We start from the raw sequence: 19,422 nt of genomic DNA on the forward strand, positions 1-19,422 counted from the left end.
GAGAAAAAGAATGGAATGTTTTATTAAAAATGATGAAAAGAGTGAGTGAGAGAGAGAGAGAGAGAGAGAGAGAGAGAGAGAGAGAGAGAGAAAGAGAGAAAAGTGATAAAGTAAAGAATTTTCTCATAACAATGCAAAATAGATGAGGTAAAAAAGAGGAAGAAGAAGAAAACAGAAAATAATAATAAAAGAAAAAAAAAAAAAGAAAAAAAAAATAAATAAATAAAAAGAAAAAAAAAGAGAAGAAAAAACAGAAAAAAACGAATTCAAGGACCAAGATAAATTAATCCGAAACGAATGTTAGAAATGAAACACGAGGAAAGGATAATAGAGAAGAATCAAGATCGAAATAAGGAATAAACAAATGTAATGATCGATTATGAGAATTTTGAGCGAATGGTATATCGGACTTTGCGTGTTCATTGAACGGATTGTTTCTATCGTAAAAGAAACGAATAAAACTTTGGCGCATTAGCGACAGAGTACGAGAGAAAGAGATACATATGAACTATTATTATTCAATCGTAATTCTAACGTATTATCAAAGCGAACATACTCATTATCTATGAATATTTAATTCGTCGAACGTCGGGACGAAATTTTTTCTTTTTTTTTTTCTTTTTTCTTCTATAAATGGATCAAAATGGCCGACGTATCAATTATCAGATTCAATCTCGACGTTCGATCGGTATCAGCCATTGCGCTTGCATTAATTTCGTTTTTAAGAAGATAGATGAAGATTTAAAAAGAAAAAGGAGAACAATCGATCGATGTCTATCTATCAGTCGATCGAATCAACGTTTTGACCACCTTAGGGACTTCCATGAAACGGAAAGAAAAAAAGAAAAGGTAAAGAATTCTTTAGAAATTGTAGATTATTTCTACCATGATAGATCGATTAAAATAAAATTTGAGAGAGAGAGAGAGAGAGAGAGAGAGAGAGAGAGAGAGAAGAGAATTTTTCTCTTCCTCGTTTCATCGATCGATTGAGAGTTTATTTCGATGTCAGAAACGTAATAAACCTTTGAACTTATCTTTGATTCGACGTCAATATCATCGATAAAGAATGAGAGAAAAAAGAAAGGATTGATATTTAAATGGAAGAATTTCTCGCATGAATGTCCCTTCGGTGAATCGAGTGACGTGACGTGAATATATGGGGTTGTTCTATCGTCCTGTCATCATAATTATCTCGTAGAACATCCCCGATGTCCAGTGACTGATAGTGCGCGTTAATCTTAAGGTAGACGGATAATTTTAATATGCTATATTCCATTTTATATAATACCTCGAGTGTTTACGTATATTACGCTAGTAGTAGATTTAAATGATAAAAGAAAAGATGATCTTCGAAAACGATCCGATTTGCGCAGACCAAATGAGATTGAATTTTCCCTCTTTTTTCTTTTCTTTTTTTTCCTTTTCCTTTTCTCTCGTTTCCTTTTGTTTTCTTTTCTTTTCTTTTTTTTTTTTCATCATTGCCGATCGAAAATTAAAAATTTCATCGTCGTTTCATAAGTACGACGATAACATTCGCGAAAATAAAAATTATTTTCTTGTTTCACCTTATCGCCAATCCTCGGATCGTCTTCTGACGTCTTAGGTAAGAATATTGCCACGCTCGGGCGCTACCATTCTGTGATCCAATGAAAAAAAAAAAAAAGAAAAAAAAGAAAAAAAAAAGAAAAAAATAAATAAAATAAAAAAAATAAAGAAGAAGAAGAAGAAGAAGAAGAATTAATTGAACTTGCAACAATGAAGCGAAGGAAGAAGAAGAAAGGAAGGGTTGGAAAGAGAAGGGGAAAGTAATAAGAGTAATAAAAAAAAAAAAAAAAAAAAAGGGAACGAAAAGAAGACAAAAAAGAGGCAGAGAGATGAATAAAAATAGAAATTGTTAATTTATAGTTCTTTCGAAGAATCTTACTCTGTAAATGTAAATAAATATATATATATATTACATATATATATATATATATATATATATATATATTATATTACATTATATTATATTATTGTATTATATACACCTGTACCTTTTTTAATTGAGACACTCTTATACATTTATTAGAGATTAAGGTGTCTCCACTTTTTGCATTCCTACGCAATTCCAATTTTTGTACGCTCTTGCAATGACCGATGGGGGAATGTTATTAAATGTAATCGTAAAGAAAGTTGAAAAGAATGAAAGAACGTATGTATGAAAGAAGTAAAAGAGAACGAGAAAGAGAGATAGATGCGTTTATTATGATACAATTGAGTGAAAGTGCCTTTCACGATATGTTACGTATTCTTTGTAACTTTTCGACGTCAATGGTAAAGCATTTTGTTTTATTTATTATCTTTATTCTTCGTTATTATTATTATCTTTCGTACTTTAATATGTCATATAAAAAAAAAAAAAAAAAAAAGAAAAAAAAAAAAAAAAAAAAAAAAAAGACGAAAAGGAAAAATAAAAATTTGTTAGCATGAAATTCAATTAGAAGAAACGCGTAAATATTGTCTTTCCATAGGATAGAATTCAATATACGAGAAATTTGCAAATATATGCGTACGTACGTGAACACATACGTACGTATTTACAGAATATAATTTTTTACAATTATGTATTCATCTCTGGTAAGTTTATAATTTTACATTTATTTATTTTGTTTTTTCTTTTTTTTCAACATAATTAAGAGATACTTCTCGCATTCCCAGGATCGAGAGGCTAACATTACTAAATTAAATTTTAATAATTTAATTTTTAAATGGTGCATAATAGTTCTGTACTTCGCTCAAACTAATGAATTATTTGAAGATAAGAGAAATGGGAAAGAATTGAAGTGAAACAAGGATAATAGATAAAGGAGAGGGGGAAAAGAAAGAGAAATTAGGAGGGGCAAAAGAAAATGGAAAGAAATGGTATCGCCGTTTATCTATACTATATACTTCTCCCTCCCTCCCTCCCTCCCCCCCTCCGATCAAAATCGTGCTCTAATTCTATACAAGTTGACAAACTTTTTTATCGCTGTACATTACAAAAGAGAGTGATTTTTTAAATGCACGAGAAATACTGTGTATATACCATACATGTATACAAACATACATACATATATATTTATGCATACATACATATATATGTATATATAGATATAATTATTCATTAAATTGTTGCATAATTTCTATCATATTCCGCGTGTATGCGTCAGAATTTTCCCTTCAAAAAAATGTGAATTGTTTTTGCCTTCAGAGTAAATGAGAAATGAGCTATCCGTTATAATTGTAAATAACAATGATTCAATCATCTTTATTCTTTTTTTCTTTTCTTCTCTCTCTCTCTCTCTCTCTCTCTCTCTCTCTTTCTCTTTCTCTCTCTCTCTCTTTTTTTCTTCAATATTATATCAAGGATAGAAATAATGCAACAATTTAATATATTCTTCCGCGATTGACGAATATATCTGTATCCTCTTCTCTCTTTATGATCAGTATACATACCGATTTGTCGATCGGAGGTACAGTAGTATTCGAAAAATAAGTGGTACAATTTCTTTACATTACCACGTAGCTGTTAACTTCGATTTAACGAAGAAAGAAAGAAAAAGGAAAAAAAAAAGAAAAAAAAAAAAAGAAAAAAAAAGAAGAAAAAGAAAAAGGAAAAGAAAAACGAACAAAAAAAAAAAAGAAAAATAAGAAGAAAAGAATAAAAAAGCACAAAAACGAAAAGTAAAGAGAACAGCGCGAGGAGTACATAATTTTAAAGTTGCGAAGCTTCGGGGCTTTTAAAATTCAATCTTAAAAAAGGTTACGAATGGTCGAGAAGAAAAAATAAAAAAAAGCATTTCTCGGTAATAAAACGATTTGTCGTGACAACTGATATACCGGATACACGATAATCCGTTTTTCTTTTCGTTTTTTTTTTTCTTTTTTTTTTCTTTTTTCTTTTTTTCTTTTGAATGAGAGAACACAGATCGGACATATCTAAATACACATATTTAATTATGTAGATTGTTCGATCGTCGAGAAATATGCACGCGAGTATGAGTACGTATATGCGTTTTGTGTATGTATATGTATGTATGTGTATGTTTGTGTGTGTATGTGTGCGTGCGTGCGTGCATGCATGCGCATACATGTGTGTACGTATATGCGTGTGTTTGTGTTTGTTTTGTGAAACGAAGGGAAAAGGGTGCAAAAGCTTAATGTTAAGGCCAAGTTTTTTCGATTTAACGAGAAAATCATAAGAAAATGAAGAAAGAAAGAAAGAAAGAAAGAAAAAAAAACCAAAAAAAAAAAGAAAAAGAAGAAGAAAGAAAATACCTTAGATTATATTTAGAAGTTTAAATATTAAAACACAGCCGATTATGAAATGCGTTTTGTCCAAAAGACTCTCTTCTATGCTCTTCTATTCGGTTTATTAGAAGGTAACAGAACCATAGCGTAGGATAAATCGATCGACGTCACGTGCCGTTGACCTCGAGAGTTCACGTAGTTACATACGTAGCTACGTACTACATACATACATATGCAGATACGTGCTACTAGAAACCATCAGAGTCACACGGTAACGTGCGACGATCTTCTTGTCCGATCTGATTACATTTAGGAAAGATTTATATCAAGCGAGTTTCTAATTTAATCGAAAATGGGTACAAACATTTGATTGAGAATTGCCAAGGATGATTTGAAATGATGTACTTAAAAACAATCATCGATCTTTACGATCATTATAAATACTTTTTCAAGGATATTTATTTGTAAAAAATGGAAAAGAAAAAAAAACAAAACAAAACAGAGGAAACAGAGATTCTTAAATTTCTTGATGTTCCAGATTTCCTTTATCGGTTCTATTGTTTACTTTTATTTTTTTTTTCTTCATTGTTCTTTTTTTTTCTTTTTTTTTTTTCCATTAATACCCATTTAAAAGTAATCTCGTAGATTTTGTTTATTCGAAATTAAAGAATAGATTTTTTTTTCTTTTTTTCTTCTATATTTTAATATTATAAACATAGTTGGAAGATCTTAAGAAAGAAGTCTCGGGAACTCTCAGAAGCGTATAGACCATGCTTTGAGAATCATTGACGTAGAAAGAGAGCTTTTTCCGTAGATAAGAAAAAAGAGAGAAAAAAAAAACAAGAAAAAAAAAAAAACAAGAAAAAAAAATAACAAGAAAAAAGATTTTTCAAAGCCTATGAATTGTTTCCTCCGTGCATTTGATCCATAACGATCTATCGATCTTCGAAGAAATTGAGGAGATAGTCCTCTCTCATTCTCTCTCTCTCCCTCTCTCCCTCTCTCCCTCTCTCCCTCTCTCTCTCTCTCTTTCTTCGTATATCCACCCTTTTGTCTTTCCTCGTTGTCCCGAGGCGAACTGGCGAAAGGCGATTCTTCGAAAATTAAGGACAATGTTTCCGAGTCGTTTGCGAGGGGGAAAAAAAATAATATAATATAAAAATAACAAGCTCGTGTTTGGGAAGTTCGTCGATGAAGAGAAGAGTATCGTACGTATAATCGTTCGATGAGACGTTTCTCCGTTCAACGAGAAGTTCAATGAAAAAGAAAAAAAACTTATTTTTTCGTAAAAGAACTCTTGTTTCTTTTTTTTTTCTTTTTTCGGACTTCTAAATTCTTCGTCGACGAACTAAATGAATTTACGTGATCATTGGTAATAGTCCGATAATGAGTCAAAAAGAAGAAGAAAAAAAAAAAAAAGACAAGAACACAGAAAAAACGAAAGAAAGAAAAGAAGAAAAATGAATTATGAAAGAGAACAATAGTTTAATGTAGACGTGTCAAACTTATTTTACTTCTTCGATCGATTATGCTAATTAAATAATAATCGTGCGTTTCCCAAAAGAATTTCTTGCATTCAATTCAGTTCTCTTGGAAATTCTTTTTTGTTTTATTTTGTTTCTGTTATTTCTTTTTTTTTTCTTTTTTTTTTTTTTTTTTTTTTTCCTTTAATTCAATTCACATTCACTTATACGTGTCAATAAAATTATGTCAATAGAACTTTCTTTTTATACTTTACAATATGATTTCTTTAATGCACTGAAATAATTCGTTTGACACGTTCTTCTTTAAATAAAATATTTATGTACCTACTTCGAGTGTTACCGATCGACAAGAGAAAAATCAATCGAGCGATTTCATTTTTCGTAGCTTTAAGAATATTAATATCGTAGCGAGAAACGAACGAAGTTATCGTATGAAAAATGATAAGATAGATAGAAAAAAGAAAAGAAAGAAAAAAAAAAAGAAGAAGAAGAAGAAGAAGAAGAAGAGAAGAAAATGAGAAAATCGAGGGCCGATAAGCGAGCCGTAAAGATCGTAATCATTCTCATAGTTACTAAAAAATATTATCACATCACTATTTGCAATTTACTGCTACCTACAATTATTACTATACGATTAGCAATTAATAAGCTTTCTTATGCCATTTCTCTATTGTACCACTTATACATTTGACGCACGACTTTTTCGAGAATAAATCTTTATGAAACGCTCCATTCTTTTGTAATTTGGTTGTTCTTTCTCTCGAATTGTGATGTATAAATATATATATATATATATATATATATATATATATATATATATATATATATTTATACATTTGCAGATATATACATTTTCCTTCTTTTTCTTTTTATTTTTTATTTTTTTTCTTTTTTTTTTTTCTTATGGAAAATCGATCCACACATCGAATTGACAAAACACGAAATATATCAAGTGTCTTCTTCTAATGGAACAATACGACACCCTTTCTTTTTTTGTGATTAAATATTAACTACGTTTATGTTCAACGTATATTACGGGCACTCGAGTCACGAATGAACTATTTTCGAATACTCTTACTTTCCTTAAGAATGTAAAGTCTAATGATAAAACGATTTAATAAAGGGCATACTTGTATCGTGTAAGAAAATATTCGCGATTAACGTTGAATTTTAAAATACATCAAGTTTATAATGAAAATTATGATGTATTATGAATTATACTTTTTTTTTTCTTTTTTTTTTCTTTTTTTTTCCTTTTGTTTTTCTTTCCTTCTTTTTTTATTCTAAATAAATATTTAACGTTTTCATCTTTCAAAGGTAAATCTTTTTTTTTTCTTTTTTGTTTTTTTAAAAAAAAAAAAAAAAAAAAAGAAGGCAATTATGAACTTCCTGCCGAACGCGTTGAAATTTATTATTAACTGTATCAGCCGTTCTATAAACTTCGACGTTATGCCTTTAGGATATAATTTCAAACATTAAACTGTCTCGTGGCTTAACGCTCGATTAATTGTTGTTTACGCGATAGGCCAATAAGCTTCAATTCGATATACCTTCTCAATTACTTCTTCCATATATACCTCAGTCTCATTTATTTCTCTCTCTCTCTCCCTCTCTCTCTCTCTATCTCTCTCTCTCTCTCTCTGTACTTGTATCTATCTCCCTTATCTTTTGATACATCCCAAAAGCGACTATGCTAATAGAGTCTTCGTGACGTACTTGATCGAACGCAAAGAAATGGAATTATATTTGAAATCTAGAACGAACTAAGTGAATTACACTTTGGATGAACGATTAAAGTCTTCTTTACGTTGACGTTATCCGTGTCAGGTTGGCTATTTCGAGCGTTGTAACGTACTCGAAACTGTCTTATAACTATAACGATAGAAAATGCATTGAAATTATCAAAGTGAATGCTTCTGAAGTAGGATGAACGAGATTTCCTCTAATGTCTCTGAGAAAAAAAAAAAAAAAGAAACGATAGGAGTTTCTCGTTTGATGCTTGTTTATACTGTTGGGATGATTAATTCAATAAAAAAAAAAAAAAAAAAAAAGAGAGAGAGAGAGAAAAGAAAAGGAAAAAAGGGAAGGAAAGAAAAACAAAAATCAACGACAAAAATAAAAAAGAAACAGGGTCAATGATTTGTCTCTCTAAAAGTTCTAATTGCAATTTCCTCCAGCTTTTATCGATAATACGAGACTACTACCTACTATCGACAATTAGAGGAAATTACGCTCATTCTCGTTTTAAGGAGCACTAATGAAGGATACTTTAAATGCTTTAAATGAAAAACAAAAAGAAAAGGAAAAAAAAAAGAGAAAAAAAAAGAAAAAAAAAAGGAAAAAGAAAAGTTTGCTTAAGAGATTCTCTCTTCGTTATATATAAACATTTTCTTACACCTTCAAATTATCGATAATTAATCGAATGTCGAGATCGAATTATCGTCAATATTAAAAATAACGTTCAAATATAAATTTGTTAAGGAATTATTTTTAATAACATAATAATTATTTGTTCGTTCAATTCATTGTTTTTCTTTTTTTTTTTTAATCGTTCATTCGAAGATATTTCGAGATAACTATTTATCTTTGAATGTTTAGTGCATTTCTTAATTGTATTTTCAGATTCAAAATTTCACAGCTGTATTTTGCAACGTCACGTGGTTTTCCTTTTAACGTAAACAGTTTTGTGAAACTTGTTCGCTTTTAGAGTTCGTATTTGAGGGCAACCGAATGGGAAAAACGTATAACACAATCGGAAACGTTTCTTCCGCGTATGTCTTGATCTTCATATTTTCAAGAAGCAAATGGATATCTTTCAAACTTCCTTCGTTAAAGTTTAAATAAACGATTCGATAGAATACCATAATTGGTACAAGTACCTACGAGTTTCGTCGAGAACGTTATATTATCTTTGTCTGTTTATATTTCAAACTCTAATGTTTCAAATGTTTTATTTATAGAATCGAAAACGTGAGGGGATTTATCGAAATGAAGAGAAAATAGATGCCAGACAATATTTTATTCTGAATAATTCATTTATAGTTGTAGTTAAGTCCGTAGAAATAAATTACCGTAGTTGTATTAACATTTTGCGAATATTAATCTTTCTAAATCTTAAATCTCTCGGGTGACAGGGCCATTTTTTTTTCTTCTTCTCTTTTTTTTTTTTTTTTTTTTTTAAGTGCCTGAACTATAATATTCTCCGTAGAATGGTATATACTAATCTTCTGAAAAGCAACAGTCTTGAGGAATGCGTACTTTAAAGATACATATATCTAAACGTTTATACACTTGGAGTTGGTCGATTTGTTCAAAATATTTTTGTATGATATTTTACATGGAGTAAATGAAAATCTTCATAATATATTTTCTATAGAGGATGGAAAGTCATGAGTTTTCTTTTGGTTAGCGATGAGACAAAAAGAAAAAATAAACAATGAATCTGACATGAACAGTATTTCTTACTCTCTATTCTTCTTTCTTCGTAGTTGCTGATTCGGCGCCGAGACGGCTAAAACCAACTTGTTTCGGTTTTAGATATTTCTTTATGGATGGTGACGTTACGGGAACATGGCATAGTCGAAATTCGAAATCCATTGTCCTACTTTAACGTAACGATAGCTATAACAATTGAGAAAGCTTTCGAGACAGGGCATATGAACAAAATGATGACCGGCAAATAGTGATTTTTTTTTTTCTTTTATTATTGATTTGGATATATAAAATGTACTTACTTATCATTCATAAGTATACATTTATTTCAACGATTATATTATGGCTCTACTTTTTTGATTATATAAGATAATAACTTATATCATGGTAGATATTCTCTTTATTAAGTTTTATTTAACTATAGATTAAAATTTTTCATTTATTTATTCATTATAAAACTTGTTGAGTATATCAGATAATCAGATAGTTCGAGCTTTCGAATGAGATGATAAGGCTTAATAAAGACTTATAGGAATATAATTTTCTTGGAAAATCTCTTTTGAAATCTCATTTGGAATTATGGAAATCATATTCTTTCTAATTACGAGATTTAACGCAAGAACGATAACGGATTTATTTTGAGTAATGAACAAACCCCTTTCTATCGATTGAATCTCCTTTGACATGATTCTAGGAAGATGCAAAAGTATGACTCATACTTCCATGGCATGGATCCAGCATGTTGCCATTTTCATAATGATTCATCTTATAATACTGCCACGTTCAACGATGAACTTTATACAATTAATATTAATTAACTATATATTCATTCTCGCAATTTTTAACAAAATATATTGTGGAATATAGATTTTTTGTATGTTTTCATAAAAAATACAAGAAAAAAAAGAAAAAGAAAAAATAAGTAAACAAATGTAAACTACGAAATGTGAAAATGTTATACGAATGTGTAGGTGTATTTAAAAAAAAAAAAAAAAGGAAAAAAAAAATCATGCTTTTGTTATATACGGGAAAACGAAAATTCTATTCGTCGGTATTGAAAATACAATTATATGAAAAAATAATTATTCCATTAATGACATTTCCAAAGTAAATCAAAAAGATTATTAATTTTTCCAAGAAGAGAAATACTTCTGAAAATAAGGAATTAAACGATTTTTATTTTATAGTTTGATTGTAGGTATATTAAAATTATCGAATGAATTCTATTTTGAATAACTTTTATATTGTTTATAAAGAAAACAAATTTTAATATTTCTTCGATCAAAATTCAACGTGTTCCCTCAATGAATATCAATAAAATAAAAAGAGAACATTGGTATATTAGTAATCCTTTTGATATGTTAGTATTCCATATAATTAGGATTTTCGATTTTATCTCGTGCTCATTCTCGTAAGGTTCATGCAAATTCCACATTGTAATATTACTAATGAAATTTCCTTTATTACATTGATCTCTTTCGTTTCTATCGATTTCATCGTTTGAACGATGAAACCTCGGAAAAAGGGAAGGCAAAACAAAAAGAAAAAAAAAAAAAATATTCAACATTCCTCCGATCCAATTGAAATACATTATGACGATTATCATGATCACATTATAACTTCATTTTTCATAATCCACTCGAAGTGTCGTTCAATTTACCATAATAATAGCGTTTATAATTCAATGAAATATTTTGACCGAGTTCTCTGTACAAAATAAATGACAGCGTAAGATTTAGATGGATGGAAATAGGAAGACAGGAAGCAAGCTTGAAATCCAAAACTGTGCGGAACCGAAGTAGTATAAGGCAGTAATCGATATTTCCTCTTCCTCTCCCTCTCCCTCTCCCCCATCTCTCTCTCTCTCTCTCTCTCTCTCTCTCTCAATCTTTTTCTCCTCCTCTTTCTTCCTTTTTTAAGCTTTACGTTGCGATCAGCAGCGTCCTCTCTCTCTCTCTCTCTCTTTCTGTTTTTTCTCTCTTCTCTCCTCTCTCTCTCTCTCTCTCTCTCTCTCTCTATTTGATAAATCGATTCTGCTATTCACTATTTCTTAATGGATAGCAAGTATAATACTAGAGAAAAGGGAACGACATGATTTGGACGATTACGCTTAAAAGTTGGTTCCCTTTTACTTCACGGTGCAGAACCCCCATGAAAGCTTTCGCGAACGCTTGCTTTCGAGCGCCCAGGGGAGCCTGTCGTTGGCAAAGGCTGGATATAGTGACGTATCGACCGACGGGGTCACCAGAGGTCACCAAAGTTCATACCGTCTCGCGGTTCACGAACCCACCGACGAAACTACCCTGCGCGCTTCCGCCTCTCGTTAAATCCAACATTTCATTGTACAACTTTTCTTTCCACGCCGATGATCATTACAAACGAGAACGACATTCTGATAAGGGAAGGTATGTACGTGACGATTATCGGAAGAGATATCCCTGTAATATCATTTTTGATTTATTTTAACATTTTCATGATCAGATTGCATTGGATCAATTTGGTCAATTCCTTTTTCTTATTTTTTTATTTATTTTTCATTCCTTTATGTTTCTTTTTTTTTCTTTTTTTCGTTTCTCTCTCTCTTTTTTTTTGTGTGTTCTTTTTTTGTTTGGACGTTAATTTCATTTTCGACCAAGTTCTCTTATCGAGTCTCTTCGATCGCACGATGTATCGTTTTTTTCTTTACTCTCGATTTATAGTCTTTATAATCACGTTTTTTTATTATCTTGGTTTAGAATATTAGTTGGTTAGCATTTCGCTGGTTATACCAAATAAGTATATATATATATATATATATATATATATATATATATATATATATTGTATATGTACAATATTATGTCGGTATATTTAGGTCTTCGAACGTTTGAACACACGATAGGGTTTATAGAACAGTTATACAGAGTATGTAGATAGGCATGTTTACATTTATCAAGATGATAAAAACATTTCATATTTAGAAAATACATATTTGCATATTTAGGAAACCACGTTCCCTGCTTCGTTCATTGCGAAAATCGATTACCACTGACGTCATCACCAGTATCACTCGATAACAATTCAACTATGAATAAATAATTTTACATCGGTGATACGATTGAAAACCAATTACAATTTTGTTCGTTATATTATTGATCTTTCGATATAGATATATAGATAGTTGTCATCTCGATAATAATTCTATTGAAGTCGTAAAAGGTAATGGTATATATTAGAAGCAAAAAACGTAACGAACATTATCAGTGGAAATTTCAATTATCGATGAAGAGATTAACGTTTATTTTCTATCGAAGTAATTAATAATTTGTCTTATCCCGTTTTTTTTTTCTTTTTTTCTTTTTTTTATGTCCTGTACATAATAAATAACATTATTATGAGTTAAACTAAACGAGAAACGATCATTGTCTTTTCTATGAGAAAAGAAAACGTATTGGAAAAAAAAGGTAGAATAGTAGAATTGAAAAATTGCCAAGTTGAACGATTCATTTCCGCTTTTCTTTTTCATTTCAAAAATGATAGAGGCGTGGGCATTCTCTCTCTCTCTCTCCCCCCCCCCCCCCTTCTATCTATCTATCTATCTCTCTCTCTCTATTTTTCTTTCACTCTCCCCGTCGTGTTTCTCTTTATCCTATCAAAAGCAAAAAGAAAACAGTAATGGAGCGATGGCAAGTCGATCGATCGGTGTTTATAAGCGTAATTATTCACGATTACACGTTTGCAGAATGATCGGGGCCATGCCAGCAGTGGCTGTACGCCATGAACGTAGAAGACAAGAAAAGAGGCTAAAACGACCGAGTCAGCTTTATTTGGGCGGCCAATGGATGCCACCCCTTCAAGGTTCACCACCTACACCTAGTCCCCACGGACACAATAGTCATCTAGATCCGCTTCCAGAGCTTTATCTTTGCGGCAAGGTAATCTACGTTTTAATCTTTCACAACGAGGACATTTCCGTTTTCTCTTGACCTATTTAAAGTCTTCGTTTTTTCTTTCTTTCTTTTTTTTTTTTTCTTTTTTTCTTTTCTCTTTTTTTCCTTGAGAAAGTATTTCCTCGGGCGAACGAACGAAGAGCGAGATCATTGACACGTATCAGAAAATTTTATTTTACTTTTAAATGATTTATTATAATCGACAATTGGTTTCATAATTTTTCCTTACGAAATTAGATTTCATTTAATGTTTAACAATCAATAGCCTTGACTTTCTCTTTTTCTCTTTTTCTTTAGGTAGATCGATTAAAAAGATTAAAATATTAAAACTTTCATTAAACAGCACCTTCAAAGAATCTTTTAGCATACAAGAGTTATATTCAACGATCATGCGAGGTGAATCATTTTATACACTTAAACGTACCTCAACGCAAGATACTTTATTATATTATTTCAATCGATACACATAAACTTAGAACTCTTTTGTCAATATTTCCAAAGCACGTTCGATTAAAATGAAAATAAATAGTTGAAGAGACGTCATTCCATCGGAATCTTTCGATAGTTTCCTGACGCAATTCAATTTGATTTCCTCTCAACAATTCGCTAGACCTCCTAACAGTGTCGTTATTCGCAGATATCCGGTTTGCACGCAGTCGTAGTGTGTCTGTTATTGGGCGCAGTGGTACTTGTAGTTGGTCTTGTCCAACTTGCCCCGGGGGCAACGACCACCGACCACAGACTCGCTTTACTCATCGCAGGCGCCACTTTGCTCTTACTGGGTAAGTTTATCTTTCGTTAGATTAATCTGTATCTCTCTAAGGCTTTATCTCTTGGCTTTCTCTTGGAATTTATTTTAAAAAAGTATGAAAAAATTTCTGATCCCTTATAACAATGGACCACCAAATAACAGAGCTTTGAAACAACAATACACTTTTTCCCCCCTCTCTTAGTGGTACTATTATTTTTCTTAGAAAAAAAAAAAAAAAAAAACAAAAAAGAACATAAAAAGGAACGAAAATGATTGCTTAACTTTCTAGAGAATTCTTTCAAATGAAACCATAACAAAGATCCTTGTCAAAAATAAAGAAAAACTTTGGAACTTTTAGGTATCATCCTGGCCGCCGTAAGATGTTACGTCCTACATTGCGTTCCCCTACCAGCGGATTCACCCGTAGCTACTCCCCTTCCCCCACCGACGAACGAACACCATCATCAGGCGATGGTACCGAGAGGTACTCTCGACCTTTTAGTCGGTCATCAGAATCAGCCGGAAACCGACGCTCTTATGCGAACCGAGCAACATCAGGATCAACAACAACAACAACAGCAACAACAGCACCATCATTATCATCATCATCATCAACATCACGGTAACCATAAGAAGAAGCGTAGCTCGCAAAGCTCTTATCCAGACGAAGCCTAATCTTTACATCGTAATTCTGATCTGCGTCAATCAGAGAACAAAAGAGACAGAAAGAAAAATAGAAAGAGAGAGAGGGAGAACGAGAGAGAGAAAGAAATAGAGACAGAGAGAGAGAGAGAGAGAGAGAGAGAGAGAGGGACAGAAGATTAGATAGAGAGCCGAGAAAATAAGGAACAAGGAAGAGAGAAAATGAATGAACAAAAAATCGTAAAACGGAGGAATATGAACGAAATAGAAATTGTGAGAATATTAAAGAAAGAAAGAGAGAGAGAGAGAGAGAGAGAGATTCTCCGTCATGTTTAGAAAGTAATAGAAGGAAATCCGTCGAGACATCGTGATGTCTCTTATGATGCCCTGTATATGTACATTGTACTCGATTCTTTTATCTTTTGTAACTTTCTATATATAAATAATGCATATACATATTATACACACACATATATATACATAAAATTATACTATACATATTATATATACGTACGTACCGTGTACTCAGTACTTAACGTTACTGAGGAAAGTGCACTTTTCTGTAAAGTGTATCGGGTGCTCGTTCTTTCAATCTATTTCGATCAATTTCATTCATTAAAAAGTAAGCTATAATTTAGCAAGACAAGATGGGGGAAATAGGAAATAATTAAGATCGATCGATACTTATATATATATATATATATATATATATATATATATATATATATATATAAGTATAATAAAATATATAAAGATATAACTAAATAAATGGAGTCGATGAAATTATTTCGTTTGGGATAAGAAATCTCAAAAAAAAGAAAAAAAAAAAAAATAAAGAAAAAATAATAAAGATTCGAAATGGCACAGTTAATATGGGCACCCTGTACATTAACGACAGAGCTCGTTACCATTATAAAAGACTAAACTTTTTTCTGACAAAACCGATGAAATCTCTGTACAAAAGCGTGTTATACGTATATACATACATATATATATATATATATATATATATATATATACATATACATATACATATACATAGAGTAGAGACGCATATAAAAAATGAAAAAAAAAGAACACACAAAGAACTCATACGAATTATCGAAAGGATTCGTTCTAATTTCTCTGCACAAGTACCTACATGCTACATATGTACGTTAAGCGAGGATTAGAGAACAAATGAGAGAACGATCGAATCAAGTTTTTGATTTTTTTCTCTTGAGACTAAACAGGGCATGAAAAATATGTGTATCGTTTTGATTAGGTACTAAAGAGAGAAACAAAGGATATTAATTAAAGAGCGAGGAAGAAGGAAAGAATAGGAGAAAATAAGTTAGGGAGATTGGACGGACAGTTGGTAATAAATTCCATGTGATTTTACGTGCCAATCTTGGAAACCAATATTCCAATATATTCCACAAGAATACTTCATTTCTTTCTTTCTACTAAGCTCGATTGTTTCAAAGATTTCGGAACTATTGTATCTATCTCGAAATTACATATGTTAGGAAATCTTTTATCCCGTTTTATTTTAAAACAAATAAACAAATTTTCTGTCTTTCGGAATAAGTACAATTTGAGGAGAACAATCGATTGATACTTTACTATTTATTGTTTTTTTTTTTTTTTTTTTTTTTTTTTATCATTATTCACGATTTACGATGAAACGAAATCGAGGAAAAAAGAACAAAAAAGAAAAAAAAAAAGAAGAAAAAGAAGAAAAAAAAAAAAAGAAAAAACGAACAAAGCGTTTGATATAATAAGCTTACATACGTCCGACTTTAAGATTATTTATTCGCGTACGTGAAGGAAAAGAGTCATGGGAGGTGTTTTTATTTAGCACTAAGAAAGAAGGATCAAAAATAGATGTCGATATCTATCTATTCGTTTTATTATTAAAAGAAAGGAGGAGGGTTGCCGGTGACGGGGAAAAACAAATTTTACATGAGATTCTTAAATACGCATGAGCGTAGACAAACACACACACACACACACACACACACACACATATATATATATATATATATATACATACAAATACGTACTTACAAAGCATCCAACATCGCTCGCATTTTTCAGATACGAGCCTTGTATATACTAAACGAATTCCCCATTTTTGACGTAGGACGATAATATAGGGAGAAGAATGAGAGCAGAATGTTCGAAGAAAGGGAGATATACGAAAGTAAAAATACAAAAGATGAAGAGGGGATGAGAAAAATGAAGATTTTATTGTGGGCGAGGAAATGGTTGGGGACCCAGGAGTTAAGAGGAGGATAATAATAATAATAATAATAATAATAATAATAATAATAATAATAATAATAATAATAATAATAAGTGTCGTTACTTTTAGCTAGGACTTATTGATACGTTTTATCCAGCACTTGCACTCAAACTCGATGCTATTTTATCGAGAATTAAAATTTTAGCATAATGGAAAAAAAATGGGTAAAAAAAGAATAACAATGATGATGATGATGATGATGATAATGATGACAATGATAATGATGAAGACGACTACGATGATGATTATAATGATGATGATGATGATGATGATGATGATGATGATGATGAAGACGGAGACGATGATGATAATGATGATGATAATGAAGGATAATAATAAAAAATAGAATAAAAAACGGTATATAAGAATATACAGCAATCTTGCGAGCGCAGCATTATGCGAAATCTATGTGTCTTTCGAATAAAAAATATTTAAATTCTCTATTAACATTAGGATATTTATACTTTTAAGCAGATAGGAATGAAAGAGGGGAGAAAAAAAAAATAAATCTTTGCCCGCGTGACGGGAAGACATACGAGAACATGATATTTTATTCGCGAGGAGTATATACATACATATATATGTATTATTTATTCGATTGTCGGATTAAAAAATATCGATCCTTTCGCTGACGAGATATTGTCAAAATTTTTGTAAAACTTTTAAATACATAACTATAAATTTGTTTCGAAATGGGAAATGAATGAGAAAGAAAGAGAAAAGAAGGGAAGAGAAGAGAAGAGAAGAGAAGAGAAGAGAAGAGAAGAGAAGAGAAAGAAGGAAAAATATTTCATGTGTTCCAAAAAGTAATGAATATTAATTATTATTCAAATATTGGTGCCTATCTCGTGGAACGGCGATAGGGTCGATTAAAAAAAGCGCTGCCAAATTCGCTTTAACAAATTAATTATTATTACATGACCAACGATCGATAAGAATCGTTCGCGTATCTAACGCAACGATATATCGATCGTAATTTCTTTTTTTTCCTTTTCTTTTTTTTTTTTCCTTTTCTTTTCTTTTCTTTTCTTTTTTCGTCTCGTCGTTTAAGTAAGAACGTAATCGTATGTATACGTTCGAATTTTATTACGGTAGCAAAACTTTTCCCATCACGTGGGCGTACACGTTCGACTACCGTTGGGGTCCACTTAAAGTTATTACAAATTTAACGTCATATAAGGTAATTTAACGAAGCGATACGTGCCAGATGGCAAAGAAATTTTCATCAAGGGAATGTCCTCATGTATTCGTCTTTCACGATAAATTTTTTATTTATTTATTGTTAGCCATCTGGTGCAGTGATATAAATACGTATAAAAGATTGATAAAAGAAGAAGAAAAAGATGAAGAAGCAGTGAGAGAGAGAGAGAGAGAGAGAGAGAGAGAGAGAGAGAGTAAGATGAAAGAGTAAGATGAAAGAGCATATACACTCTAATGTAGCGTTAATTATTATAAAACATGAGTTATTTCTGAAGTTAGTAAGAAATGTCTACTTAAAGATAAGATGGTCGATATAATATAATATAATATAATATAATAATTAATTAATTATAAGGAAGCTATCTCTTAAATTCATTAAATTTTTTCCGAAAAATATCTCTCTTTGAGATTTTTCAAAAAAATTATATCGATTATGGACACTAAAATAGGATCATCACATACTACCTACATAATAAATCTATAGTGCTGTGGCATTAAAAACATTGACACGGCACATACTCGAACTTCCGTTTGAAAACTAACGCGTGTAAATACATAGTATCGATAATATAAGCTCTCTAATGGCAGGTTTTCAATGCAATTTTTTTAAAGGGCGTATTTTCCTTTGATCCTTTCTCGATGCGTTTTATCGTTCCTTCCACGATTACGTATGAACATTGAGAAGGGGTGAAAGGTGAAACGTTGAAAAACGGCCAATAATATCTAATTCGAAACAGGATCCAAAGCACGTAGAAACGATGAGTAATAAAAAGAAAAACGAATTACGCTTATGAAAACGCAGCTTCTTCGAATAAAATAGATTTCTTCCATTCGCCGATATTTAATTGTAAGATCTATTATGATTAACAATACGATTTTCTGATTTGCATTTTCTACTTATCAAATCTTTTCTTCCAATTTTGTATAAAAAAGATTTTGGATTATAGTCGAGAGTCATCAAAGAATAATTATACGCTCGATAATTCGCAAACGAGTTACCTTGAAACGCTTCTTACGATATATATATATATATATATATATATATATATATATATATATTATATATATATATGTGTATATTTATTCGTCTATATATATATATATATTTATTCATCCATCACAGCAATATGTATATTTCCTGCGTTTGCTTATATTTAACAAGTATGAGAACATTCGTTTCTAACGTAGAATATTAATTATTGCTATCATTATTACTATTATTATTATTATTATTGTTATTATTATAGAATTATTGCTCTTGCCCAGCGTTTTCTGCGAATTAGATTCGAATGGGCTTCGAATCACGACGAGAAAGTGTCACGAGAACTTCTGAGTTGTATCTATGATAAATAAAATAAGCCGCGTATGTACGCAGACTCCTCTCGAAAAATACTTGGATTAGATGCGAGAACAGTTAATCAACGATTA

At 30.9% G+C, this 19,422-nt stretch overlaps 1 protein-coding gene across 2 annotated transcripts in view; it reads left to right on the forward strand.

The window, feature by feature from the left end:
• Positions 1-15,198, forward strand: part of LOC146873265 (uncharacterized) — a 38,610-nt gene extending 23,412 nt beyond the window's left edge. Inside the window, exons 1-4 of one of the 2 annotated variants that reach the window (XM_085655829.1) lie at positions 11,306-11,590; positions 12,907-13,099; positions 13,752-13,896; positions 14,224-15,198. In XM_085655829.1, the coding sequence (XP_085511955.1) occupies positions 11,337-11,590; positions 12,907-13,099; positions 13,752-13,896; positions 14,224-14,540 (909 nt within the window). In that variant the 5' untranslated portion in view covers positions 11,306-11,336 and the 3' untranslated portion in view covers positions 14,541-15,198. Of the gene's footprint in view, positions 1-11,305; positions 11,591-12,906; positions 13,100-13,751; positions 13,897-14,223 lie in introns of those variants that run through there. The other variant, XM_035873811.2, reaches the window with a different exon arrangement.
• Positions 15,199-19,422: the final 4,224 nt, after the last annotated feature.

The sequence above is a fragment of the Vespa mandarinia genome, chromosome 1 (genome assembly GCF_050613455.1).
Source record: "Vespa mandarinia isolate Hongniang chromosome 1, ASM5061345v1, whole genome shotgun sequence".
NCBI classification, from domain to species: Eukaryota; Metazoa; Arthropoda; class Insecta; order Hymenoptera; family Vespidae; genus Vespa; species Vespa mandarinia.